At 41.1% G+C, this 27101-nt stretch overlaps 1 protein-coding gene across 3 annotated transcripts in view; it reads left to right on the top strand.

Moving 5' to 3' along the window:
- Nucleotides 1–21033, top strand: part of MAPK9 (mitogen-activated protein kinase 9) — a 62961-nt gene extending 41928 nt beyond the window's left edge. The window contains exons 6-12 of one of the 3 annotated variants that reach the window (XM_067732616.1): nt 7453–7618; nt 9071–9142; nt 12327–12509; nt 13522–13646; nt 14669–14732; nt 16498–16569; nt 17932–21033. In XM_067732616.1, coding sequence (XP_067588717.1) covers nt 7453–7618; nt 9071–9142; nt 12327–12509; nt 13522–13646; nt 14669–14732; nt 16498–16569; nt 17932–18074 — 825 coding nt within the window. In that variant the 3' untranslated portion in view covers nt 18075–21033. Of the gene's footprint in view, nt 1–7452; nt 7619–8655; nt 8728–9070; nt 9143–12326; nt 12510–13521; nt 13647–14668; nt 14733–16497; nt 16570–17926 lie in introns of all 3 variants that reach the window. The other 2 variants (XM_067732618.1, XM_067732617.1) reach the window with 2 other exon arrangements.
- Nucleotides 21034–27101: the final 6068 nt, after the last annotated feature.

Genomic DNA, 27101 nt, shown 5'->3' with positions numbered 1-27101 from the left:
CAGGCTCCCTGTGGGCCTCCCTTCCTGAGGGGAAGGGACCAACTATAGCCCCTTTCACTACAGTTGACCTTGGAGCCACAACAGGTACTCATTCTCTCCATTCTCCATTATTCATACCCTCAGCCATCACCTTGGCAGGTCTCTGTGCCTTACCTGAGTGTGACCCAGACCTTCATTCCTGAGGGGTCTAAGTCTGGTGGCTCACAATGGGCCACAGGGTCCATGGACCCACCCAACAGTCATCTCCCCAGTCCTCAAGTGTGTGATTGGAACTGATACAGTTGGCAGTTGGTACTCTTAGCAGAGTGACCCCTACATTGGTTCTCTGGTCTGTGAGGTAAGAGTTATGATGGGGAAGGCCAAGTGGAAACCTGAAACTGCCCCCCTCAAGATAGTACATCAAAAACATTATTGAACTCTGGGAGGTGGGGGAGAATGGAGGAGATTAATGCTGCCATTAAAACCCAAAGAATGCGAGGATGGTGGTCCCTCATAGCTCAGTTTAATTCACTAGTCCAGCCCTTGAAGAAACTAGATGGATGCTAGAGAATGTAGACTATCGAGCCTTAGCTGATCAGTAGTCCTGATTGCAGCTGCTTGTGCTGGACACGGTGTCGTTGCTAGAGCAGATTAATAAGGCCTCAGGTGTGGCATGTAGCCTTTGACTGGGCAGATGCATTCTTCCATACTGATTAGAAAAGACGATCAGAGAGATACTTCCGGGAAGATGGCGGAAGAGTAAGACGAGGAGATCACGTTCCTCCCCACAGATACACCAGAAATACATCTACGCGTGGAACAACTCCTACAGAACACCTACTGAACGCTGGCAGAAGACCTCAGACCTCCCAAAAGGCAAGAAACTCCCCACGTACCTGGGTAGGGCAAAAGAAAAAACTAAACAGAGACAAAAGGATAGGGACGGGTCCTGCACCAGCGGGAGAGAGCTGTGAAGGAGGAAAAGTGTCCACACACTAGGAAGCCCCTTCGCGGGTGGAGACTTCGGGAGGCGGAGTGGGGGAGCTTGGGAGCCGCGGAGGAGAGCACAGCAACAGGGGTGCGGAGGGCAAAGCGGACAGATTCCAGCGCAGAGGATCGGGCCGACCGGCACTCACCAGCCGAGAGGCTTGTCTGCTCGCCCGCCGGGGCGGGCGGGACTGGGAGCTGAGGCTCCGGCTTTTGTCGGAGCGCCGGGAGAGGACTGAGGTTGGCGGCGTGAACACAGCCTGCAGGGCGTTAGTGCACCGCGGCTGGCCGGGAGAGAGTCCGGGGAGAAGTCTGGAACTGCCGAAGAGGCAAGAGACTTTTACGTCCCTCTTTGTTTCCTGGTGCGCGAGGAGAGGGGATTAAGAACGCTGCTTGAGAGAGCTCCAGGGACGGGCGCGAGCCGCGGCTAAAAGTGCGGAGCCCAGAGACAGACATGAGACGCTAGGGCCGCTGCTGCCGCCACCGGGAGGCCTGTGTGCGAACACAGGTCACTAGCCACACGCCCTTCCGGGGAGCCTGTGCAGCCCGCCACTGCCAGGGTCCCGGCATCCAGGGACAACTCCCCCGGGAGAACGCACAGGCGCGCCTCAGGCTGCAACGTCTCGCCGGCCTCTGCCGCGCAGGCCCGCCCCACACTCCGTGCCCCTCCCTACCCCCGGGCCTGAGTGAGCCAGAGCCTCCGAATCAGCGGCTCCTTTAACCCCGTCCTGTCTGAGCAAAGAACAGATGCCCTCCAGCGACCTACACGCACAGGCGGGGCTAAATCCAAAGCTGAGCCCCTGGGAGCTGTGAGAACAAAGACGAGAAAGGGAAATCTCTCCCAGCAGCCTCAGAAGCAGCGGATTAAAGCTCCACAATCAACTTGATATACCCTGCATCTGTGGAATACCTGAATAGACAACCAATCATCCCAAATTAAGGAGCCCTGTGGATGAAAGGCTCTTGGTGCTGCAGCCAGGAGTCAGTGCTGTGCCTCTGAGGTGGGAGAGCCAACTTCAGGACACTGATCCACAAGAGACCTCCCAGCTGCACATAATATCAAACAGCAAAAATTTCCGAGAGATCTCCATCTCAACGCCAGCACCCAGCTTCACTCAACGACCAGCAAGCTACAGTGCTGGACATCCTATGCCAAACAACTAGCAAGACAGGAACACAACCCCACCCATTAGCAGAGAGGCGGCCCCAAATCATAATAAGTCTACAGACACCCCAAAACACACCACCAGACGTGGACCTGCCCACCAGAAAGACAAGATCTAGCCTCATCCACCAGAACACAGGCACTAGTACCCTCCACCAGGAAGCCTACACAACCCACTGAACCAACCTTAGCCACTGGGGACAGACACAAAAAACAACAGGAACTACGAACCTGCAGCCTGCAAAAAAGGAGACCCCAAACACAGTAAGATAAGCAAAATGAAAAGACAGAAAAACACACCGCAGATGAAGGAGCAAGATAAAAACCCATCAGACCTAACAAATGAAGAGGAAATAGGCAGTCTACCTGAAAAAGAATTCAGAATAATGATAGTAAGGTTGATCCGAAATCTTGGAGATAGAATGGACAATAGAATGGACAAAATGCAAGAATCAGTTAACAAGGACCTAGAAGAACTAAAGATGAAACAAGCAACGATGAACAACACAATAAATGAAATTAAAAGTACTCTAGATGGGATCAATAGCAGAATAACTGAGGCAGAAGAACGGATAAGTGACCTGGAAGATAAAATAGTGGAAATAACTACTGCAGAGCAGAATAAAGAAAAAAGAATGAAAAGAACTGAGGACAGTCTCAGAGACCTCTGGGACAACATTAAACGTACCAACATTCGAATTATAGGGGTTCCAGAAGAAGAAGAGAAAAAGAAAGGGACTGAGAAAATATTTGAAGAGATTATAGTTGAAAACTTCCCTAATATGGGAAAGGAAATAGTTAATCAAGTCCAGGAAGCACAGAGAGTCCCATACAGGATAAATCCAAGGAGAAATACGCCAAGACACATATTAATCAAACTGTCAAAAATTAAATACAAAGAAAACATATTAAAAGCAGCAAGGGAAAAACAACAAATAACACACAAGGGAATCCCCATAAGGTTAACAGCTGATCTTTCAGCAGAAACTCTGCAAGCCAGAAGGGAGTGGCAGGACATATTGAAAGTGTTGAAGGAGAAAAACCTGCAACCAAGATTACTCTACCCAGCAAGGATCTCATTCAGATTTGATGGAGAAATTAAAACCTTTAGAGACAAGCAAAAGCTGAGAGAGTTCAGCACCACCAAACCAGCTCTACAACAACTGCTAAAGGAACTTCTCTAGGCAAGAAACACAAAAGAAGGAAAAGACCCACAATAACAAAACTGGTCGTGGAACCCTCAACTCTAAGCCCCCAGGTCTATATAATTATAGAGATAGAAAGGAAGGCATAATCTTTGGAATCTTGGCCTGTAGGATGTACTTGCTTGAGGTGAAAGACTTTTTGCTCCCCATGAAGTCAAGTGAAGGGACCCTGAGAGACTCCCTTGTGGAGACTGGGGATGCTTGCAAGGAGGGGATGTGGGGCATTTTGTACCAGCAGACATTCCACTCCCCTGTGGTACTGATGGAGTGGATTGGACTTGGAGGGCTTGACATGTCCTCTGGAGTTTGAGGCAATGAAGATATACAGCCTGGTGCCTACTTTGAGTCTAGAAATTTTGACAGGCAGGAGGCTTAATGGAGTAGCCCATGCTAGCAGGGAAACATGCATGGCAGTAAAGTGCCAAGGGAAGAAAAGAACCTTTTTCTAGCCCATTCATTGAGGGCTTTGGAAGGTACAGAAGGCTCCACGGGAGGAAGCATAAAGCTTAGGGGAGGGGCAGGGACACACTGGCTGATCCGCTTGGGGCTCCCAGTGTTTACTCCTAATCCCCAGCTTCTGTCTGGCCAGCAGCAGATGGAATCCTCTGTGGGCTGCTCAGCCAAGATGCTCCATTGTTTTAGGATAAGGTGGGGTCCAAAATAAAATGCTGGTACAGAGCATATCTTTGCAAGGAGCAAAGGGTTGGCATTTCTAGGGGAGGAAGAGTTTCCCGATGGTAAGAGCTATCTTTTTCATCATAAATCTTTTCTTAATCTCAGGGAGAGATTCAATGGCTAAAGTGGATGTGGAAAGAAGGTAAGATGTACCTAAGGTAGTCAGTCATTTGAGATGTGAGTACAAAGCTATGGTGAGCAATTCATTTGTTCTCATGTTTAAGTCTGGGCTGCTTGGTGAGCTGCCTGAATTTAACAAATGACAAATCCCACTTCTGGCTCTGGTTGTTATGAACATATTCAGTAATACACATAAGGTGACTTATTCCAAAATTTGTGTTAGCAAGGAAATTTGAAATTACCCAAATCTATTGGTGAAATTAGTGACTATTTAAGTTTGTCATCAGGTGGTTGGTTTCCTCATGCTTACTAATTTTTTTTCTGATTTGAAAAGTAGTACTTGTTATTGAATAAGATTTGGAAAATAATAAAACTTATAAATGAAAAAAAAAAAAAAAAGAAAAGACGATCAGAAACCATTCACACTCATGTGAGGTGAACAGCAATATTCTTTCACAGTTTTGCCCTAGGCCTGTGTCATAATATAGCTGGAAGAGATCTGGACCAGTCTCCATTTATTACCTGGCCTCCACAACTCACCCCCCACCACCAGCTAGAGGAGGCATGATGTTGCTTTGGGTCTTTGACTTTCAGTATCCACTTAGAACTTGTGTCTAACACTTCTCCAAATGACTGCTGTTCCCAGGTACAGTCACCTGAGTAAGGGGTCATAGGTACCTGTGGGGAAATCAAGGCAGTGGACGCTTGTTACAATGTGCAGGGACACCTCTTCAGTCAGTGGGTTCTATACCGAGAACTGACCAGGAATAGCAACGGCCTCAACCTTCCACTCCTCTGCTCTTGCCCTTTTTTGGTTGCAGATATTTTGTGCACCCTTATTGGCTGCCCCAGTGATGCCATCCCCGCACTCTGGGTCAAGCCCCCAAATTTAGGTGTCATTTTTATTTTGATGTGTGTTTCTTGTTTGGAGTGGTTTTCAAGATTTGAAGGGGCAGAACTGTCTTTACTCTGCCATCTTCAAACTACAAGTCCAGTTCGTTTGTGGAAAGCTTCTTCTGGTTGTGTGTGGAGACTGGTGGGAGAGCGGCTGCGCATGTGGGGAGCCCTCAGGCGCCCTGAGACCTCTTTAAGCACCTTCCCATCCGCAAGCGTTGGGAGGCGGGGCTGCCTCTCCCAGTCCTGCCAGGACAACAAGCCACACCTTTGACAGCTTGGTTTGCATTTTATTATCACAGTTTTCCAGCAGATGGCAGTAAAGTGCATTGTTCCAACAAAATCAGTGCAAGAGGACAATTTTCTGACAGGTGGAGGTGGCTGGAATGAGCATGTCTACTAATCACACAGCAGTTCATCAGACTGGCCGGTGGCACTACTCTAATCATCCTTGTTCATGTGGCGCTGTGTTAGTTCAGGGCCAGGTTGGATTTCAGGGGCTGCTGGTGGTAAAGTATAGACGTCTCAAATTTTTAAAAACATCAGTCTCCTAAAAAGAAAGCACCTATTGACGTCCCCACCAACAGTGTAAGGAAGGGTCTGTTTCTGCTTCTTCCTCCAGCACTGGATATTGCCATTCTTTTCCTCATTGCCAGAAGAGAGACTAAAAATTGTTCCTTGTCATTTGGGTTTTTAATTTTCATGAAGTTGAGCATTATTTTATGTGTTAGTAATTTGTATTATGAAATGCCTGTTCTTGGCATACTCTTTGGTTTTAAAAAAGGAATCTAGAAACAGATTGGTTTGTTTTACCTTAGCTGTATTACTGCTTTCTCACAGGAAGGGGTCACTGGTTTGAGCGTGGGGCTGATTCTTCGCTTGCTTTCCTTTGTGCAGAATAGCAGCTGTGGGTGAGTTGGCAGTGCTCCCCACAGCACATCTCCACATCGGGACATGCACAGCGGAAGTGCTCTGGGGCCAGCCAGGGACCAGTGCATCTGCATGGGCTTGGTGGGAATTTTAATTATGTTTTCAAGCGATATATATTTATAAGTTATATTTTACTGAATTCCGGATGTTTAGAAAGAGAGTGCTTAGCAGTAATGAAACATAATTTTAGCTGATGTAATTTTTAAGTGTTTTTCTGCTTATCCCAATAACACCTGGCAGCCATCACTCAAGACACACCTATGCCCGTTGGTGACACATCGATTGGAAAGTTTCAGCCAGGTGCTGGGCCTGAAACGTCACTAAAAGTGACGGTCTTACTGTGTGGTGTGACTTGGCAGTTTGACGTTGTAGCTACACATTGGAAAGCACTTGTGAAAAGAATAGATGTGGATTGTTTAGAAGTCATAGTTTCTAGGGTGAGTTTGCAGGCTGGAGTCCAAGGCAAGAGTCAAATTCCTGTGGCCTGAGGAAGGGTCTGGGATGTGGGGGATGACCGTGGAGAAAGTCCCTAGAGTTATGACGGAAAAAACTGCAGAAGTGATAGGTTGTGTTGAGAGTGTGGTGGAGTATGATGTGTACATTCACTCAGCAAACATTTTCTGAGAGTTTGCTGTGCCAAACTCCGGGCTAAGAGCTGAAAGCACAGAGAGACCCTTGAGGCCTCCTCTTACAGAGCCCATGCTGGGAGGGGCAGAGGAGGGACTTTGAGGGTAGTATGTGTGGTGGGGAGTGGTAGGTCCCAGGGAAGGGTGGGAAGTTGGGGTTGGTAATCATGGGATTCTTCTTCCAAGGAAAGAAGAAGCCTTTGGAAGATTCCAGGGTCAGAGAATTCTAGCCATGTGCTGTCCAGTATTATAGCCACTAGCCACCTGAGGCTATTAAGTACTCAGAATGTGGCTATAATTATAAATAAACACTGGATTTCAAAGACAGTACCAAACAAAAAGAATGTAAAATATCTCATTAATAATTTTTATATGTTGGTTACATTTTAAAATGAATATTCTGGAAATATACTGTATTGGAGTAAAGGAAAATATTATTAAAATTAATTTTACCTTTTCTAGTCACTTTTTTTAAGGTGGCTGTTAGAAAATGTAAATTACACATGTGGGTTGAGTTATATTTGTATTGGACAGCAGGGAAGAGCCAGAGTGTTGGGAACTGAAGGATGACCAGACGTGGAGTGAGGGAGGAGAGGGCGTTGTGGAAGTTCTCAGAAGGTTTTAAGCAAAGGAGTGTCATGAAGGTTTCCACACAGGGGTAAGGGCAACCATATGGCCTCTCTAGGCTGATTTGTATTAGTTTCAATATGAAAGTAGGATTTTCCAAAATGGTTCCAAAATCCCAGGGTTCAATTCTAACTTTCCTCCTTCTCCCAGCACTCTCACATACCTCACAAATCCTTACCAATGTGAGATTGTTTACTTAGCATGCTTTGGTTCCTTTTATTAATTTAAATCATTTCTGCCCTAGGATTTGAAACCTAGCAACATTGTAGTAAAGTCAGACTGTACCCTTAAGATCCTTGACTTTGGCCTGGCTCGCACAGCATGCACCAACTTTATGATGACCCCCTACGTGGTAACGCGGTATTATCGGGCACCTGAAGTCATCCTGGGCATGGGCTACAAAGAGAACGGTGAGTACAGACAGAACTGGAAGAGGCCGAGATGTGTAAAAATAGTGCTGTTCGTCATCACTAGTTTTTTTCTCTTTCCTGTGAACTGTATGAAGTATAATGTGGAGGCTGTGTTATACATAGGTTATCATAGTTCACAGATGAGAAATAATTAATTTTATATTTCCATTGGCTAAAATTATCCGCTTTAAAAATTCACTTTTAAAGTTAATATTTTTGAATGTTTATCAAAGTATAACATACTTACAGAAACGTATGCAAATCCCGAGTGTGCAGCTCAATGGGAGCACACCCACATAACGAGCAGCACCCAAGGCCTCCCCAGCCCCGCTCTGGGTCTCAATCCCCGAAGGAAGCCATTATCCTGATTTCCAGCAGCAGAGATTGATTTTGCTTATTTTTGAACTTGATATAAATGGAATAATACAACATGTGCTTTTTGTGTGAAAATTGGTATTTTTTTCACAGCAAAACTTATTCAAGCAATATCAGAGCTCTTTGAAGCTTAACTTTTGAAAAATTTGTCAAAAAGAACTAAATCACATTCACGTGTTAAAAAAAAGAATCTGAAAGTTTGCCTAAGTCATCTGAAATGAGTTGTGCTTCAAGTTTATTCAGATGTTTTATAACCTGTGCTCCCATTCTGAGAGACACAGCTCTGTGGGCTTCCAGTCCTCTGTGGACATGAGAGAAAATTAGGTCCCCTGTTAGTTCTCTCACCCCACCCCCAGCAGCAGGGGCAATAAATAGCCCTCTGCCTGGTCACCTGAGGCCTGTAATTCAGCTGGGCCCCCACAGAAGATGGTGAACAGCCAGAAGCTGGGGCACCTCTGGCCCTCACCTGGAGCCCAGACAAGCCTGTCCCTGTGAGGCCCTGCTGACTTGACAGTTTAAAAAGGATCATTCTGGAGGCGTGGTGTTCATATTTTACAAAAGTCCTGCTGACAAGCTGGGTTTGTCTTTGTTTGGGAGGGGGTTTGAGAAAGGACATGTGTTGGAGGGTCTCTGGCTGGTTTTAATCACCTGGTGTTTGGTAGTGGACATCTGGTCTGTCGGGTGCATCATGGCAGAAATGGTCCTCCATAAAGTCCTGTTCCCAGGAAGAGACTGTATCCTTCACAGGGAGAGACCCAGCACTAACCACGAAGGCTGGGGGCACGGGTGGGCATGTGCCTGGAAACAGCTTTGTGGGGACAGGCACTTCTTGTTTCTGGGACTTTGTTTGTTTCTGAAGCTGTAAAGTATTGGACTCTTTGGCACTAAAAGCCCAGATTGCTGCAAACCGAAGGCCAAAATAGAGGTCAGCAATATTTCATACTGTGTAAAAAAGTTCACCCGTTACTAGCAATTTATTTTCCTTGTTTGTGTGTTTAGTACACTGTTAGAATCCTTTTCCTCACCTTTGTTTTGTTCATGGCACTTCATAATTTTGTCATTTCACTTTATTTTCAGTTGATATCTGGTCAGTGGGTTGCATCATGGGAGAGCTGGTGAAAGGTTGTGTGATATTCCAAGGCACTGATCGTATCCTTCCCGGGGGACCTTCCCGGCCATGTTTTCCATAAATACCAAGGGCAGCAGGAGGTCAAAAGGAAAATGTCATAATTCTAGACTGTATTCTAAGGGGGTCTTGATTATGTTTGTTAAATTAGTGTCACACACCAAATGGTTCAATTTTATGTTTCTTTTTTGCTTGACTACCTGTAACAATTTTATTGAGGCATAGAATTAAGTTAAACCAATTTATATTAGTTCTTAATTTTATTAAAAATAGCTTATGAGAAATGTATTTACTCTTTGACAAATGTATTCTGATATTTAAATGAAAATTCTGTTTAGTTAATTCAGTTAATTTAGCTATCTAGAAAGTTGTTGTCTAAATTTAATAGGCCAATAATTTGTAATTTGTTTAATTTGTTTAATATACTATTTCATTAGTTACCAAGATGAATTAAAATATTTTCCTCCAAAGTAAGAACTGAAGCACACTACATAAAGACCTAAATGAAAAAGATTAAAGGAAAAAGTTTGTGAGAAACAATATTTGCTACATTTTTTTGTTTTGTTACTCTTCTGACATTTTGTAGAAAATTTTAGAAGATCCACTTAGGTTATTTTGTGACACACTGGGGAAGTTTAACAGACATTTAAATAAATATAAAATGCAAAAGGTTAACTTATACTGTGGTCAGCAAATCATATTAATGATATATAGCATAAAGGAGAATAGATATATGATAGTTTCAATAGCTTTCTTTTCTCATATTCCTCATATTCTTCCATCTTCAATATTTTTTGCTCTAACATGGTTTTTCACGTATACCCTTTTTCATTTGTGTTCTAACCACCTAAAATTTTCATTAGTCTTTTGATTTTGTTTTTTGTTATGAAAGTGGTCTCTGCTGGCAGATTGATGGTTATCTTTAAAAGAAATTAAGTTATATAGTCATGTTTTATATGTATTTTATTAAAGTAATTTTAGTTTTTTATAGTTTTATGAGGTTGGTTTATTTGTAATATAAATTCTTCACAACACAGACCTGGAATGAAAAGATTTTATTCCTATCATTTTATTTACCTTCCTTGACATTTTTCACATCACAGATTTTATGTGAAGTTAAATACAGCATTTTATTTTGTTCTAATAAATTTTCTAGCAATTTTCCATAGCCTTACCTTAGATTCAGTTGTTTCAATATGTAAAAAAGGAGATCTTTAATTTGCAAATAAATTCATTTAAAAAGGGAAAAGTTGATGTATTCTAAAGATTGGTTGATTGATTGATTGATTGATTGATGGCCATGCCACAAGTCTTGTGGGATCTTAGTTCCCCCACCAGGGATTGAACCTGGACCCACAGCAGTGAAAGCGCAGAGTCCTAACCACCAGACTGCCAGGGAATGCCCTAAAGATACATAATTAGAAGTATCTACTTAACATTCAGTTTGTCTCAATTTTTAATTCATTTTGTGACTTTCCTTTCTTTAATTAATTAAAGGTTTTCTTCAGAAAGTACAGAAATGAAAAGTGTAGGAACTCTTTGGTACACTATTAAGTAATTTAAAATTCTTAATTTACATATTAACATCTTGCAATGTCAGTAATAATAATTTTATGTATAATGTCACCTACTGTCATTCTCAGAACATACACAGAGATTACATCATTTTCCAAAGACAATTTTGCTAACTTTTTCCAACATTAGATAGAAAAAGATTCCAGAAACCAGATTGCAGTTCTCAGAGATTTGTTTTAGATTCGTAACCTGAGGTAGAAAAGGAACTCCTGTCCCAACATGGCCTAAGAGAAAGAGAAAGCTTTAGGCAGGCACCTCCCAGAGAGCAAGGGACCCTGGAGGCCAGGAAGCAGGTTACTGAGGGAGGCTCACTGACACTGTCAAAAAGGTGAGGACTGAGAGTTGAGGGATGGTCACCTGCAACTTTGATGGGCGCAGTTTTCATGAAGTGATGGGGGAAAAGCCTGATGAGAGGATGTTTAAGAGAGAATATGAGAGACTGGGAGTTAGAGATACAAGTATAGACAACTCTGTTTTGCTGCAAATGGGAATGGTAGCTAAGCTACGATGTTCAGCCAAAGGAGAGTGGCTGTTGCTTTAAGATGGGAGAAAAAAAATTGTTTGATTGGTGATGGAATCCTCCAGTGGATGGTGTACCAGCAAGAAGAAAGACATTACAGGAAGCGAGAGGGCCTCCTCCTTTGTTCTTTAAAGAACATGTGTCTGTTCCCTAGGTTCTTTCACAGTGATGTCATTTTATTTTTCTAAGACATACCTCAATTAGTCACTTTTTAAAGATGCTGTTTATTTGATTCCTCTGGCTTGCGTTCTCTTGTATAATTTTTATGGTTTTATCAATAGAATCCCTTTCCACATTCATCTTGCCAGTTATCTCAAGCCCCAAGTGAAAGAGGCAAAGCTGGTATTGTCTGCATTTTACAAATAGGAAGGTGAGACCCAAGGGAGATTGACTGCCTGACACCTAGTGAGTGTCTAATACACAATGGAGTCTGAAACCCAGGTCATATACTTTGAAAGGAAATGAAACACACTCCTTTGTATTGCAGTGATGGTCCGGGTCAGTGCCAAGTAAAACAGAATGACCTCTCAAAGCTGTCACTGCTCAATGTAAGCACAGCTACAGTGGGAAAGGACATGGTGAGAGCTCAGAAAGTCCAGAGCCTTGGCTCCTGCCCACCCCCTCATGCACCCCATCCCTCCAGGCCTGCCTCGCAGGGGTGGCTCCCAGCTGTAAATTGAGCAATCAGATAGGTCTCTCTACTTTAGGGAGCTTTAGATCTAACATAGTTTTATTATGAGAACTGATTTCAATTTGCCTATATAATTACTACCTAATTTCATGTTTAAGCCTTTCAGTCATAGGTATTCTTCAGTTACAAGATAACTTTATTTTGATCTAGAATGGGAAGGCATATAGACTTCATCGTGTTGATTTAATAAACTGTGATCAGAGTTTATAAAGATGCAGAGTTTTTTTTAAATAGTCTTAACTTGGAGCCCAAACCTTTTTCGAATGTTATTTCAGAATGCTTCTGCTGACCCAGTGAGGTGGCCTGGTTAATTACTTGTTGATAAGTATAAATATAATTTAAGTTTTTCTTTGAATGATGCTACTTTATGTAATATGAATATAAGGCATTTCAGTTGTATTTTCCTCAAGAGACTCCTTAGATATTGATCAGTGGAATAAAGTTATTGAGCAGCTAGGAACACCATCTGCAGATTTCATGAAGAAACTTCAGCCAACTGTGAGGAATTACGTAGAAAACAGACCAAAGTATCCTGGAATCAAATTTGAAGAACTCTTTCCAGATTGGATATTCCCATCAGAATCTGAACGAGACAAAATTAAAAGTAAGATATCATTTTTTCTTATACTGGGTGAAGCTTTCACTTTATGTTTGCATTCTAAAACCTGTGAACATTGAGAGACAAAATAGTTGAAACCCTCAAAGTCATTTACAGGTAAAATGAAGGCATTTCAGAAAGAAAGCTTAAAGACCTAGAAGTTTTGTCCTCAATAAAGTGACGTAACTGAAGCCTGTGGTCAAAATATTTACATCAGTCTGAAAGACTCATGTTAATTACAGCAAATGGAATTCAAACAGTTTTCAGGTATAAAGAATACTTGAATATAGATTCTAGCCCAGTTGAACAGTCAGAAATTTTAAAAGGCTCCTTCTCCCCTTCTCCTGTGCTTATCACTAAGTGTTCTAAGGGAAAGAATAGATTTGTTTCTCTCTACATCAAGATAAACTGTGCCTCATTCAGAAAAGCCCCATCTCTTCTTTGCCTATACTAGTGAATTTTAATTGCTAAAACCTAGGTGAGCCTTATATTTAACCAAGTTATCGAAGTTGTTGGATTTTTTTCTAACTACTAATCTCTAGATTTTAAAAAAAGTGTATGTTGCCAACATTGTATATAGGTAGGCAAAGCAGAGGTATCTGTGAAGTGTTCTATACTGTGCAAATATGAAATCATTGTGTGGCTTAGTCTGTTCTAATTTCACTTCGATGTGGCATCAAGAAAAAACACTTGCCTCTGCTTCATGCCTGCATTCTTGGCAGTGACACCCTTAGCTTAGCTCCTGCACCCTCCCTGGATGTGGCTTCTCAGCCTTGTGCCCTGTCCTTCTCCCTTCCAAATTCAGAAGCTGAAAGCACATTTGAAAGCCTGGTTTGTAGTGGAAGTGGCTGCTTGACTTACTGTTAAAGAAAAAGACTCTAATAATCTTGAAGCTATCAACAATTTCTCAAAGTTAATATATTTTTGTTCTGTCTCTGCTATCACATTTAGTTCTTTATTGTGTGATTTTCAGGTTAACGGTATTACTTTATTAATCTAATATTTGTTTTTACCCTAGCAAGTCAAGCCAGAGACTTACTATCAAAAATGTTAGTGATAGATCCCGACAAGCGAATCTCTGTAGATGAAGCTTTGCGTCACCCTTATATCACTGTTTGGTATGACCCTGCTGAAGCAGAAGCGGTAAGCATCTATTTTGAAAAGACTTATGTGTAAAGGCAGGGCATACATTTCCTTGGACCTTCTGTCTGTTAGTCTGGAATGGGTACATAAAGTCCTAGATTTAAAAGGACTCCTGATTACAACGAGGCCATGTAACATGGCTCACAACCCCTTTTGGGACTCTTGTTAGTGGGGCTCTACTCAGAGTACCTCAGGAGTGAACATGCTTATGCTGTGGTGATATAATTATCTTCATTTATGCAGATGCTGATGTGTGATCATAATATCACCTTTTTTAGGCATCCATTTGTGTACCTGGCACTGTGCCTTGGGCTTTGCTTTACATCATCTTGTTTAGGCACCCAGTCAGGCTAAGAAACTTCCTGAAAATCACAAGTTTGTTCATCCTTCCCCAGAGGTACCTGCTAGGGGGGTTCCACTTCTGAGTTTGGTGCTCATGTGCATTTTTCTGTAGCAGCATTGGTATGGATGGTCTTTAGTTGGAAGTGAAATAACCACATAGTGGCATGCTCATTATTATGTCTTGGCCTATGCATTTAACCACCATTTTAAACATTGTTTTATATGAAAAGAATTTGATTTATAAACACATGATTTTAAGCAAATTTTTGAAGCAGTCCATTTATGAATTGGGGGTTGAGTTTGGGAGTTCTAACAGGAAGAAATATAAACCTGAAATGTGTTTTGCAGCTTCTGTATTTCATAGCACAGTACCTTGTCCAGGGTGGATCTCTAAGAAGCAGCCTGTGATTACTAATTTTATAATTACATTTGGGCAGATGTCTTTAGAGTGTGATTATTAAGAGGACTATAATGCTCTATTTTTTTGGTTAACTTTTCCTCAATTATTTTGATTCTGAAACTGATGGAAATCATACTTATAAAGAAATCTTTAATAAGCCAAGTATTTAATGAAACTACATCCATATTATAAATATTTTAGAAGTCTTACAAAGTGATTCTTTTTCTTCATGCCTCATTATTTTTTTAACTATTGACTTTAGCTGTAATTTAACTTTTAGCCACCACCTCAAATTTATGATGCCCAGTTGGAAGAAAGAGAACATGCAATTGAAGAATGGAAAGGTAAAGTCGGAACTTATTTTGATTGTTACTTATGACATTTCTTGCAATGGGGCAAGATTTTTAAAAAAGTGTATGTTGCCAACATTGTATACAGGTAGGCAAAGCAGAGGTATCTGTGAAGTGTTCTATACTGTGCAAATATGAAATCATTGTGTGGCTTAGTCTGTTCTAATTTCACTTCGATGTGGCATCAAGAAAAAACACTTGCCTCTGCTTCATGCCTGCACTTTTTGACAATAGCCTTTCTAAGAGAGGGTTGAGAAACCCTGAAGCCCATTTATCCTCTCTCTTCCTATTTCCCAGTAGAAAAAGAACTTGAAGATAACAGAATTAGAGAGGAACGTGTATGAATTGCATATTATTTGCTTCAAAAGAGAAAAATAAAGGCTTTTTCACACAATCTTACATTATCAAATCTTGGTTTGTAAACTAAACTCAGTGATTGTATCACACTTACCTTGACAACATGTTGCAAATTGTTGAGTAACCCCAATTCACAGGTCTCTGTAAAGCAGACGTGGGAGACCCCACTGGGGTCATGTGAACTTCTGCTGTATTTGTAAGCCATGTAGTTATATATGTGTTTTAAAATAAGAGTTTGGGGAAAATTGCAGATCAAAAATATGCAGATAGTTATTATTACCACTCTAAGATTAACCAAACAACCCACAGCAAACTAAACCAGTAAAAAAGAGGCTGAACTAAAAATTTTTCATTAAAAAGAAGAATCAGTAGTAATTGAGAACTATGGTCAGCGCAAGTCAAACATGGTGATGTGTCCTTCCCAAGAGCCCCTCCCCGGGATATAGGGATACCAACAACCTGCATGTGCACACACCCATAGGCCTCACTAACTGCTTGCAATATGCTAATTTTATTTCATGAATAGCAAAATTTTAGGAAGCTGCTTAGTTAATAGGTAATTAGTTTTTCTTACAAATGAAAATTGAGGAAAACTGAGATTGAAGCCAAGAAAAAACTTAGGTAATTAGATTAATTTCTGACCAATCTGGAGGGGTTATATTTGGAGAACCACAGTAAAGATGGAGGAAAACATGTGCAAAAAGATGTGAGAGTATCCAGTACTTAAACTGTTCTGTTAGAGCCACTTTGCTAGTACTTTCCCTCCCTCTCTCCCCACCTCTCTCCCTCTGTGTGTCTCTCTCATTCTCTCTCCCTCACCCCCACTTTGTAAAACCCCCATCATGGATCCAGAGCTACCATACATTTTTGGCTGTCTTCTTTTTTTTTTTTTTTTTTTGGCTGTGTTGGGTCTTGATTGCGTGCGGGCTTTCTCTAGTTGCGTTGAGTGGGGGCTACTCTTTGTTGCAGCGCACAGGCGGTGGCTTCTCTTGTGGAGCACGGGCTCTAGATGTCCAAGCTTCCGTAGTTGTGGCACGCGGGCTCAGTAGTTATGGCTTGCGGGGTCTAGAGCACAGGCTCAGTAGTTGTGGCACATGGGCTTAGCTGCTCTGCAGCATGTGGGATCCCGGACCAGGGATCGAACCCATGTCCCCTGCATTGGCAGGCAGATTGTTAACCATTGCGCCACCAGGGAAGTCCCTGGCTGTCTTAATAGCTGGGTTGAAGAGATATAATGGATCAAATTATATTTTGGTCTAGGTAAACTATATTACTTAACTGTCTATCACAATTAAAAATAGCACATCACAGTGCCCTTGGAGTGGTTCCAATTGATTTGGAAGCAGTATTTTGAGATGCAAAGAAACTGATGAAGCATTTTAACTTGCATTTCTATTTGAAGAGCTAATTTACAAAGAAGTAATGGATTGGGAAGAAAGAAGCAAGAATGGTGTTGTGAAAGATCAACCTTCAGGTTAGTGATTGCTTTAATAGTTTGACTGCATAATATTTTTCTTTCCCTATTCATTTTTTATAAGTGGCAACAGTGTGTTAAGTGCCAGCTTGACCAGCATTGGATTTGAAAACTCCTTATGTGAAATAGTCTTCTCCTTTTCGGTTTGTCCTGGTGGTGGCAGCTAACATTTTACTGTTGTGCCAGGCAGCGAACCAACTATATTATAAACATTCTTGTTTCATCCTTGTAACAGCTGCTGTCAGTTTTGTTAATAGATAAGGAAATTGAATTTAAAGCCTTTTCAATGTGCATGACCCTCGTTGTACTGCCCCTAACCAGTTAAAAACGAAAATTAATGTGAATCTAGATAAAATGGAATTGGGTTTTCTTTTGAGAAAATTGTTCATATAATTCTCTCATCTTTCTACATGTTTTACTTAGTGGTAGAAGTCTGACAATTAGGTAATTGTATGAGTATTAAAGACATAGTATATATGGTGTCCTGTAGGGTTCTACTTAAACAAAACTCTTTAGTTATATTTATTTTCTCACTCCACTCCCACTGGAAAGTGCATGCACACACACACACGTAAGTACATGTTGGACTGCTTCTTATTCTTGAATTTTATATTCAGCATGACAAATGTGTCAAGTGTCTAGAGATTATATAACTTCAATACGAATTTAGGTGCTCGTTGTTAACTCAGCACAAATTTAAGACTTACCTCTGGGAACCTGGATGTTTTGTTTTTGTTCAAACCAGACTAAAATATAGATAGTAGGAAATAGGATAGTTTCATTTGCCTTAACATGTCAGCTTTGGGGATTTAGAAAGCAAAAATAAAATGAACAAGAGTCCACTAATTTTTTTTCCTTTTTTAATTTGCATATAATCCTTCTTTTAGAAGGTATTTTTATTGCAAAAGAATTTTTCAAAGGTTGATGCTTTTTTCCTTGGACTAAGTGTTTATGATTATAATTGAAATGTCTGATGACACTTGAATCCTACTTGGGCTTAAGCCTTTTGTGATACTGATAGTTTTAGGATAAATTCAGCAATTTTCTTTTAATATCTTTTTAAAACCAGCAGGTATTTTTAAAGAAGTTAATAACATGATTATACACGAGTACATGTATGATGTTTAGCCACTGGGAAGAAAGAGAATATTGCAGGGAAAGACGGAGGAATAATTGGGATTTTGAGCCTAAAGAAAGACTCCAGGAAAAGTTCAAAATATATAGTCAAGTAACTTCTTGTTTATACTAATAGTATAGGAAACTACAAAAGGACAGAGCTGAGAAATGACCTGAAGTCTCGTTGCCTGGATTTGCAGCAATGTCGTGCCTCAGATTTTATTATATTTGGTTTTCTTAGCACAGATGCAGCAGTAAGTAGCAACGCCACTCCTTCTCAGTCGTCGTCTATCAATGACATTTCATCCATGTCCACTGAGCAGACGCTGGCCTCAGACACAGACAGCAGTCTGGATGCCTCAACAGGACCCCTTGAAGGTTGTCGATGATAAGTTAGAAATAGCATGCTTGTCATCAGTGAAGGAACTCTCGCTTCCATGGGCCTGAAATACTTGGGAGTTGATGGAACCAAATAGAAAAACTCCATGTTCTGCATGTAAGAAACACGATGCCTTGCCCCTACTCAGTCGTACTAGGCTTGCCTTGCTTAGATTATAAAATGAAGCAGATTATGTCTAAAGAAAAAAAGTGCAAACCACACTTTTAGAGATTTTGTTCAAGGTCATTTCAGGTGAGCAATTAGAATAGATGAATTTTTTCTTAAGTTGTACAGTAATAGTGACAGTTTCTCATCCTCAGTAACCGTTGGGACTTATATGCATGTGACCACAAATGCTTGCTCAGACTTGCCCTCTAGCACTTTGGAAATCAGTATTTATAAAGCCAAATAATCTTCAAGGTAGTGCTGCTTCTAGAATTGTCTCTTAATCCTCTTAAGTAATTTGGTGTCTGTCCAGAAAAATAGATTTATGTGTATTAATTGGCCACCATCATATTATCATATATTACCTTCTTTTAGGGTATGAGTTATTTTCTTTCGTATTTCAGAAGGAATATAATTAAATCTATAAATTTAAAATGTAACTTTTCTTAAATTTGTCATGTTTGGGGCTGAGAATTACCACTGCTAAGACCAGGACACTTTGTTTTCTCTAAATTGTCTTAGTCTGGGTGACTGTACATTCAGCTTTACTGCATGATAAAATTTTAAGTTTTGTTTTGTGCTGCTTAAAACATATATACCTTTAAAATCCTATCTTCCCTATCTCTTTTTTCTTGGTCTTCTGGACTTATTAATTTAAAATGCTACCTAGAACTTCACCTTCTTTTTTAGCCACCTAATACCTATGTCAATAATATGATGGCAAATAGATTCTTGAACCCATCACCTGCTGTTAGAGTAGAATTTTATGAAGTGATCACTGAAGATGATTGCAGTCACTTACTAAGTGCTTGCTTTGCTTGAGCCTGGACTGGGTCCTTTCTTACCTTCTGTCACTCAAGGTGAGATACGTGATTTCACAAGGCAGAGTTTCCCTCTTCCAACACAGCATTCTTACTCGACTTTCTTCTCTGAAAGAAACCACATAAATCCCCCTTTGGTCTGTTTTAGGAAGCAGACTGATTCAGAATGCCTGTTTATGGTTTGTTTTCCACTTTGTGGAGGCATTTCCTTTTCCTAAGGGAAATCCATGAATGTTCTGGAAAAACTTCTGAGGGATATGGAGGAAATACCCTAAAGGGTAATAATTAACTATTGAACATTTTCTGATTTTTAAACTGCTCACCTGAAATTGATACTTTCAGACTGATATGGAAATCATTCAAAGTTCAGTAAAATACTGGGTATTGAAGTGTCATTGCAGAAATGGAGTTACGATGGTCACATACGGCTACCTGTGCTCATAATGCTTTTCCCTTGAGCTTATTCTGTTACAAATTCATATCTTGTGTTTAATTATTTTGGAAGCTATTGAATCAACATTGTTCACATTCTATAGAATGTGTTCTGAGGAGGAACTTTGATAAGAAAGTTTATTATAAATATTATCTAAAATATATGATTATCTCTACACCAGTTGTATCTTATTGGTCTTATCACTGGAAACTGGAACCCTTGATGAACAAAATTAATATTGAAGTAATAAATAGTTTTATATTGTGAGGTTTAGACACATTCAACTATAAGATGGAAATACTAACTTGAATTGAGGCAGAAACACCTATTACATGGCTTAGGATTATTTTGGTTTTGGAGGCCTGATGGTATTGTGAAGCAAGTTATCACTATACATATATAAACATCTTAAAATGGCCTCCTCTCTAATACACATTCTTTAAAAAGACTTTACTAAATCTATCTTTAAAGAGAAAAACAAAGGTGAGAGTTTTAAAAATACATTATCTGTCCTAGGCTTATGTATATGCAGCACAGGGATGCTGAGGGCGCATCAAGTTTTCGCTGGGTGATTGTACATTCAGCCAGGCGTCATTTGTAAGTGGAGCTAGGTGCCGCACAGATTGGCTTTCTGCTCACTCATTCCTCTGTGTGTTCACGGATGGAGTCCGTGATGGTGTGGACGGGTTTCCTGCCAAGACCACCTTCCATCAGAGATCAGTGAGTGCACCTAGGACAGGCCACAGGGCTGCAGACAGCCGAGCTCCATAGAAATACCTCACCCCACTTCAGGGTCCTCCCTCCTGAGCCGAGATGTGCCAGGGCCCTGGTGCAGTGCAGATGGTTTCAAACTGCTCTCCATAGATAAATGCTGATGTTGGATAAAGAACTGAAAAATTATGCTCAATTTTTCATCTTTTCTATTTTATTTTTGTAATTTATATTGTACACAACCCTGAAGTAACTATTTTGGACACATATTTTTATAAACCAGGTAATTTATTATTAGCCTGGAATTTGGACTAGGTTCGTTTTGTTTGTTGACTTAGTTTTTTGTTAAAAAGGAAGTGACTGCCTCCCCTATGTCAGGTCTTGATTTCAAGTACAGGTTCCAGAGAGCAGACAGAGTCTGTCAGAGTAGGAGAGCATTCTCGAAACACATCCTGCTCAGTGTTGATCAGCTGTGGAAACAGGAGATGGAAACAGGGCTCTGTGTTTATCTCTGCACCCTGAAACTCAGAGCCGCAGTGCTGAAAGGAGAAAACCCTTGGCAGGGCCCCTTACTGACACCCAGAGTCCATAGTTGAAACACTGAATGGGATACTGGTTTAATCCAGATTTGATGCTGTGTAAGTCATGGTAATGATGTATGATGAATTTGTCTGGTTGATTTCTAATGTAACTCCTCTGGTGTTTCACACTGGTAGTAAACACAGGTGTGACCTTTCAGATTGCATATCTCAAAAGTAACATTGCCTAATGTTTTATAATAAAATATATTATGTGTGTTTTGATTGGTGAAAATAATACAAATACATTTTAAAAGAGAAGTGTATAGCATGTCCAATTTTTGTGGTGTGTTTTTAAGTGACAGTTGACTGTGTATTTCTACATCACCATCTCTGATTACAGATTTAACATGAACACAGGTAGATATTGGAGTGTCATCATTTCAATCAATATTAGCAAATGTTTTTAAATTGAAAAGCAAAACATTTCTGTTAGATCTCTTACTGAAAATATTCTGCAGATTCCTGAATCTGAGTTTTCAAAAACATGCAGTGCAAAATCGAGTATTCGGAGTAATTGTTTTCTCACAAGGTGTGGCCAGAAGAATCCACCAATCCGTCAGTCTTTCCTTGTATTACTTCAAATCGTTAATGGTGCTTGTGTGCTTGTGGGTTTTGGTTTTTTTTTACATCTTTATTGGAGTATAATTGCTTTACAGTGGTGTGTTAGTTTCTGCTTTATAACAAAGTGAATCAGTTATACATATACATATGTTCCCATATCTCTTCCCTCTTGCATCTCCCTCCCTCCCACCCTATCCCATCCCTCTAGGTGGTCACAAAGCACCAAGCTGATCTCCCTGTGCCATGCGGCTGCTTCCCACTAGCTATCTATTTTACGTTTGGTAGTGTATATATGTCCATGCCACTCTCTTGCTTTGTCACAGCTTACCCTTACCCCTCCCCATATCCTCAAGTCCATTCTCTAGTAGGTCTGTGTCTTTATTCCCATCTTACCCCTAGGTTCTTCATGACAATTTTTTTTCTTAAATTCCATATATATGTGTTAGCATACGGTATTTGTCTTTCTCCTTCTGACTTACTTCACTCTGTATGACAGACTCTAGGTCCATCCACCTCATTACAAATAGCTCAATTTCGTTTCTTTTTATGGCTGAGTAATATTCCATTGTATATATGTGCCACATCTTCTTTATCCATTCATCCAATGATGGACACTTAGGTTGTTTCCATCTCCGGGCTATTGTAAATAGAGCTGCAGTGAACATTTTGGTACATGACTCTTTTTGAATTATGGTTTTCTCAGGGTATATGCCCAGTAGTGGGATTGCTGGGTCATATGGTAGTTCTATTTATAGTTTTTTTAAGGAACCTTCATACTGTTCTCCATAGTGGCTGTACCAATTCACATTCCCACCAGCAGTGCAAGAGTGTTCCCTTTTCTCCACACCCTCTCCAGCATTGTGCTTGTGGTTTTGTGCATGGATGAGCCTCTTTCATTTTGCTTCTGGTTTTGAGGCACTTTAGGATGTTTACTACTTAAAACCATAGGAATAGAAGGGCCCACAATGGCTCACTCTCTTCACTGCTTTAAGGACTAGAATCATTCCAGATGGATGAGTATCAATCTTAATTTTAAAGGTTTCTAGAAAAGGAAAACATTTCTCTTGAAAATGATCTAGGTTCCATTTCTCTATCTTACCCCCTTCCTACTTTCAGAGTAGATAGTACTAAAATACTTTTAATTTATTGACTTAAATGGTACATGTAGGTGGGTGGGATTTTTTTTTGGTGGGAGAAGGGGTAGTATTTCAGAATAACTTAGGATATACTTTCCTGAAGATTCTGTAGCTACTTGTGTGAATTTAAGTGTAAGCTTACCTTTGACAATAAGGTGGTTATTTGATATTTTTGGTCTTTAATCAGGAAAGGTGGTAATAAAATCCATAATAACAGTGACAGATTGGCCAGTGACATCTCTTTGAAGCCAAATGTGACCATGATTTAAGAGGGATGTGCCTGTCATGGCCATTGGGAACCTTTCATTTGCTGTGTCCTCAGGGCTCAGGGGTCCTTGTGAACAAGGGTGTTTGCTGTGCTATTTCTGTGCTGTGGGGTTTTAGTGTTGGAAGGGAAATCCAGAATCAGTTCTCTAACCCCCTGCACAACAGTGAGGAAGCTGCAGCCCCTGACCCACATCAGGAAGGGAGCAGCAGGATTGCCCTCAGAGTGCTGTCACACTCGTGCAGATCTTACTCTTCTTATAGTCGTGAACACCTTTGAGAGTCTGATGAAAACTGTGATCCTCTCCTTAGAAAAAGGCCATGAGCACAAAATTTTGCCAAACTTTCTGAGGAATCCTGAACCCTGGTGGATACCATGTTAAGAGCCCCTTTCTAGAAGCAGCTTCTAGATGCTTTGTGGTCTTAGAGGGAAGCAGAGCCTGAAGGAGAGTTCTGCTCGCCTTTTCTGCTCTTAGTGGTTCTGACACTTTTACATACACATCTTGGGTATAAATAGAGACATTTTTACTCTGAGCCCCAGCACAAGTCAGTGTTCTTGTTCTGTGTCAAAAAGAGCATATAGAGTCTCAGTTCAGTGAAATGGATCATTTACAGTATTCCTTCCACATGGAACTTAGGTGCAGGGTAGGAACTATAGGCTTATAATACAGACTTCATAGAAACACAGATGTGATTAAATGAATCTCTTCATTTTAAAGAAGTAGTTCTGTGCTGAGCTTTGAAATAAATTCTTGGCTTTATTTTGTCTACACACTTAGATTTCATAGAGAGTGGGAATGGATGAAGAGGTTCTCTAGTTCATACTGCCATTCAGGGTAGGAATCAACCTGAAGAGGTTATCCAGCCTCTGCTCAGATGGTTTTAGTGACGAGAATGCTCCTCCCACTGAATTTTTTGTAGTTTTGACTGTTAGAAAGTTCTTTCTTTAACTGAACCAAAACCTGGTTCCCACAACTTCCACCCATTGGTCCCACGTCTTTCCTTCTGGTGAAATAGAGTGAGTCTGATCCACCTTTATGAGACAGGCTTTAATACATTAGTTGGAAAAGTGAGCTCCAAGACTTCCCTTCTCTAGCTTAAACTCAAAGTTCTCCCAACCCTCTTTCATATGAAAAAGCCCCCAGAGCATCACCACCTCAGTGCACCCTAAGAACATGGGCCCAGAAGTGAACGTAGTATTTCAGATACAGCCTGAGCACACGCCCTCCAAACAAGGCCCCACTAATGAACACCGTCTCAGGTGGCCTTAGCTTTAACAGCCACATCACACTCACAGCCCGTAATCCAGCAAAATTACTGGATTTTGTGATGTTGCAGTTAATCCTGATTCTGTCATTCTTCATAAGCATTCTGTCTGCCAGCTTGTGACATCCGTCAGTTTTATGAGCATGAACAGGCCTTCTGAAAATTTATCCACAAGGTGACTAATAACCTTGAGCGGCAGGATGGAGCCTTTAGGCAGACCCAGCAGTCACAGTGACAGGAGCCATGTGGCCAGCACTTTGCCAGCCTCCTCTGTAGGGTTCTCAGCCCAATGGCTTGTCATTCAGCTCATGTGGAGTGTTACCTTGCCATGAGGTCAGGAAGAAGAATCTTAATGGACACCTCAAAGAAATCATGAAGACACTTCAGCAGGTGTCTCTGATGTACTTACTTCAAGAAAAGAAATGAGTTTGGCACCAGGCACTGGTTCTCAGAGTTCATTCTTTTATTTTCTCTTGGGAGGAGAAGGTGGTGAGCTCCATCTTCCCCTTCATGTCTACACCTTTGAGATCTTGTGGCCACTTAGAAATGCGACCAGTTGCTGTCTCAGTGTCCACAAGTGAGTGAGTGGGCAGGGGAGCAGGGTAGAAACAAGTGTTGGCCTTATTTTCTTTCCACGTGAATAAAGAAGTGATGTTTTGAAGTGCACGCAACTGTGATTCCACAAGGGCCAAGCTGCCCTCCAGTAGCCTGTTGATTACAGAATTGTGTCCATCCAGCACAGTTTATCACCTTGAACATACCTTGCCTTTTTTCAGCTAATAGCAGTCAGGCTACTTTGTTTTTATTTTTGATTTTAATCTGGGCTAGAGTTGCATACAGAATTTCACTAATAGTTAAGTTTGTCCACCTCTCCACATTAAAGTTGATTTCTTGGGTGTTTTTAAGCAGCAAATTATCATACTAAAGATGCTATTTAAAAAAATAACTACTTGACCAGAACACTCAGCTGTACGTGTTTGTTCTCAGATATTCTCAAAGATGGCTCCCTAACGGTACTTGACAAAGGAATAGAATGCAGCAAGTGAAGGCCTGCCTCTTCCTCCCCTCACCCACCCTCCCTGCTCCCACAGAAGCTGACCCCCAGCCCCTTTCAGGAACTTCACTCCTACAATCATCTCTGTCCTGTGTCGTCACTCTCCCCACCTCTGCTCCATCACTTCCTACCTTTATGTCACCTGTGTTAAAAAGAAAAAGCTGCTTAACTTGAGTTGCTCCCGTTCACAACAGAAATGAAGAGCAGTCTATACTCATTCTCTCCACCTCCTCTCATCCCATCTGCTCCCTTTTTTAAATAAAAAAAGATATGTGTGAAAACACAATCAAGAATGAGAAACTAAACACAACATATTCCCCCATCCAGAGATGACCACTTGATACTTTATTGTATATCTGTCAGATAGTTTTCTATGTACACATACATATCTAGATGATTTTTTGTTTTGCTTTTTGCCCAAATGAGGTCACACTGTACATGCATTTTATAACCTACATTTTTCAGTTAATGGTCTCCAGCTGTCCATGTCGGTAAGTTTTCATCTGGTTTAATACCCAGGGCCTTGGGATTTCCCTAGTGTCCCCAAAGTCCTTTTACTAGTGTGTGCTGCCAGGATCTAGTTGAAGCTCTTGCATTCCTGGTATCTGGTTTCTGGTTGTCATGTTCTTAAGAATCTTTTAATCCTCCGTGACACCAGGATTGTCAGGCAGGTTGGCCTGCAGGATGTGTACTCTCTAGCTCTGTGTGGCTGCTTCCACGGGGTTGCATTGACCATGCTGTCCATCTCCAGTATTTCTTGGATCTGGAATGCATATCCAAAGGTTTGATAGATACACCCACATCTTTTGGTTATAATACATTTAAGTGATAGTGTGTTCTTTATATGAACTCACACCAGAAGACATTTCATATCTTTTTGACCCGCTGTCACCGATGCTAAAATTGACCTCTGGTTCGGATGATGCCAGTCCAATCCTCTGTCACACAGTCGTGTTTTTCTCATGACTAGAAAGTCATCCACGTGGGCTTACTTTGGCAGGGGCCCCCATCCACCATATATCTCGTGCAGTTAACCCCAGATGATAATCCTTGCCGTGAGCAGGAATTTTACAAGGGCTTAGTTCAGCCATCCCACTGACATCATTCGCTGTCACTCTGCTCTCAGGGAGAGCTTCCCAGATCAGCTCTGGCTGAAAGGCAGGCTCCACGTGTTGTTCCTTACCTTCAGCAACCATGCTCAGAGTAAGGTGTGGGTTCAATCCCTACCTCAAATGGTATCACAAGAAGGTTTATATTTCTGACTTTCTCTTTCTTTGAGTATTTCCAGTCATTCTTTTGGAGACTTAAATTGCTGTAACTGTGGCCAGGGAAGTTCCTTAAAGCTGATTCCTTCCAGTCCTTTCTACTGACTTCATTAAGTTTTTAACTTTTTATTTTGAAATAATTTCAGACTGACAGAAAAGTTGCAAAAATAGTCCAAAGGGTTCTTGTATACCTTTCCTCACCCCAGTTCCCCAAAGGTTAACATCTTACCACATGTGCTTGAACCTTCTCTGCATACATACAGCTATACATGCATGCATGCACATTTGCTTATATAGATGCATATATTCCTGTATACACACATTTATGCTGGCATATAGTCACTAATTTCCCCCCATTGATTGTTTTTACATGCAACCAGATTTTTTTTTTAACAAATTTATTTATTTATTTATTTATGGCTGCATTGGGTCTTTGTTGCTGTGCGTGGCCTTTCCCTAGTTGCGGTGAGTAGAGGCTACTCTTCATTGCAGTGCAGTCTTCTCACTGCGGTGGCTTCTCTTGTTGCAGAGCACGGGCTCTAGGCGCATGGGCTCAGTAGTTGTGGCTCGTGGCTCTAGAGCACATGCTCAGTAGTTGTGGCGCATGGGCTTAGTGGCTTCACAGCATGTGGGATCTTCCCAGACCAGGGCTCAAACCTGTGTGCCCTGCATTGGCAGGCAGATTCTTAACCACTGCGCCACGAGGGAAGTCCCCTAGACTTTTTTAGTGTCTGTAAACTCGTGTATAATGAAGTATATGCATGTACTTTAAAGACAAAG

This window comes from Pseudorca crassidens, chromosome 3 (assembly GCF_039906515.1).
Source record: "Pseudorca crassidens isolate mPseCra1 chromosome 3, mPseCra1.hap1, whole genome shotgun sequence".
NCBI lineage: Eukaryota > Metazoa > Chordata > Mammalia > Artiodactyla > Delphinidae > Pseudorca > Pseudorca crassidens.
Note: the sequence above shows the minus strand (reverse complement) of the source record. Positions and strands in the feature narration are given on the sequence as shown.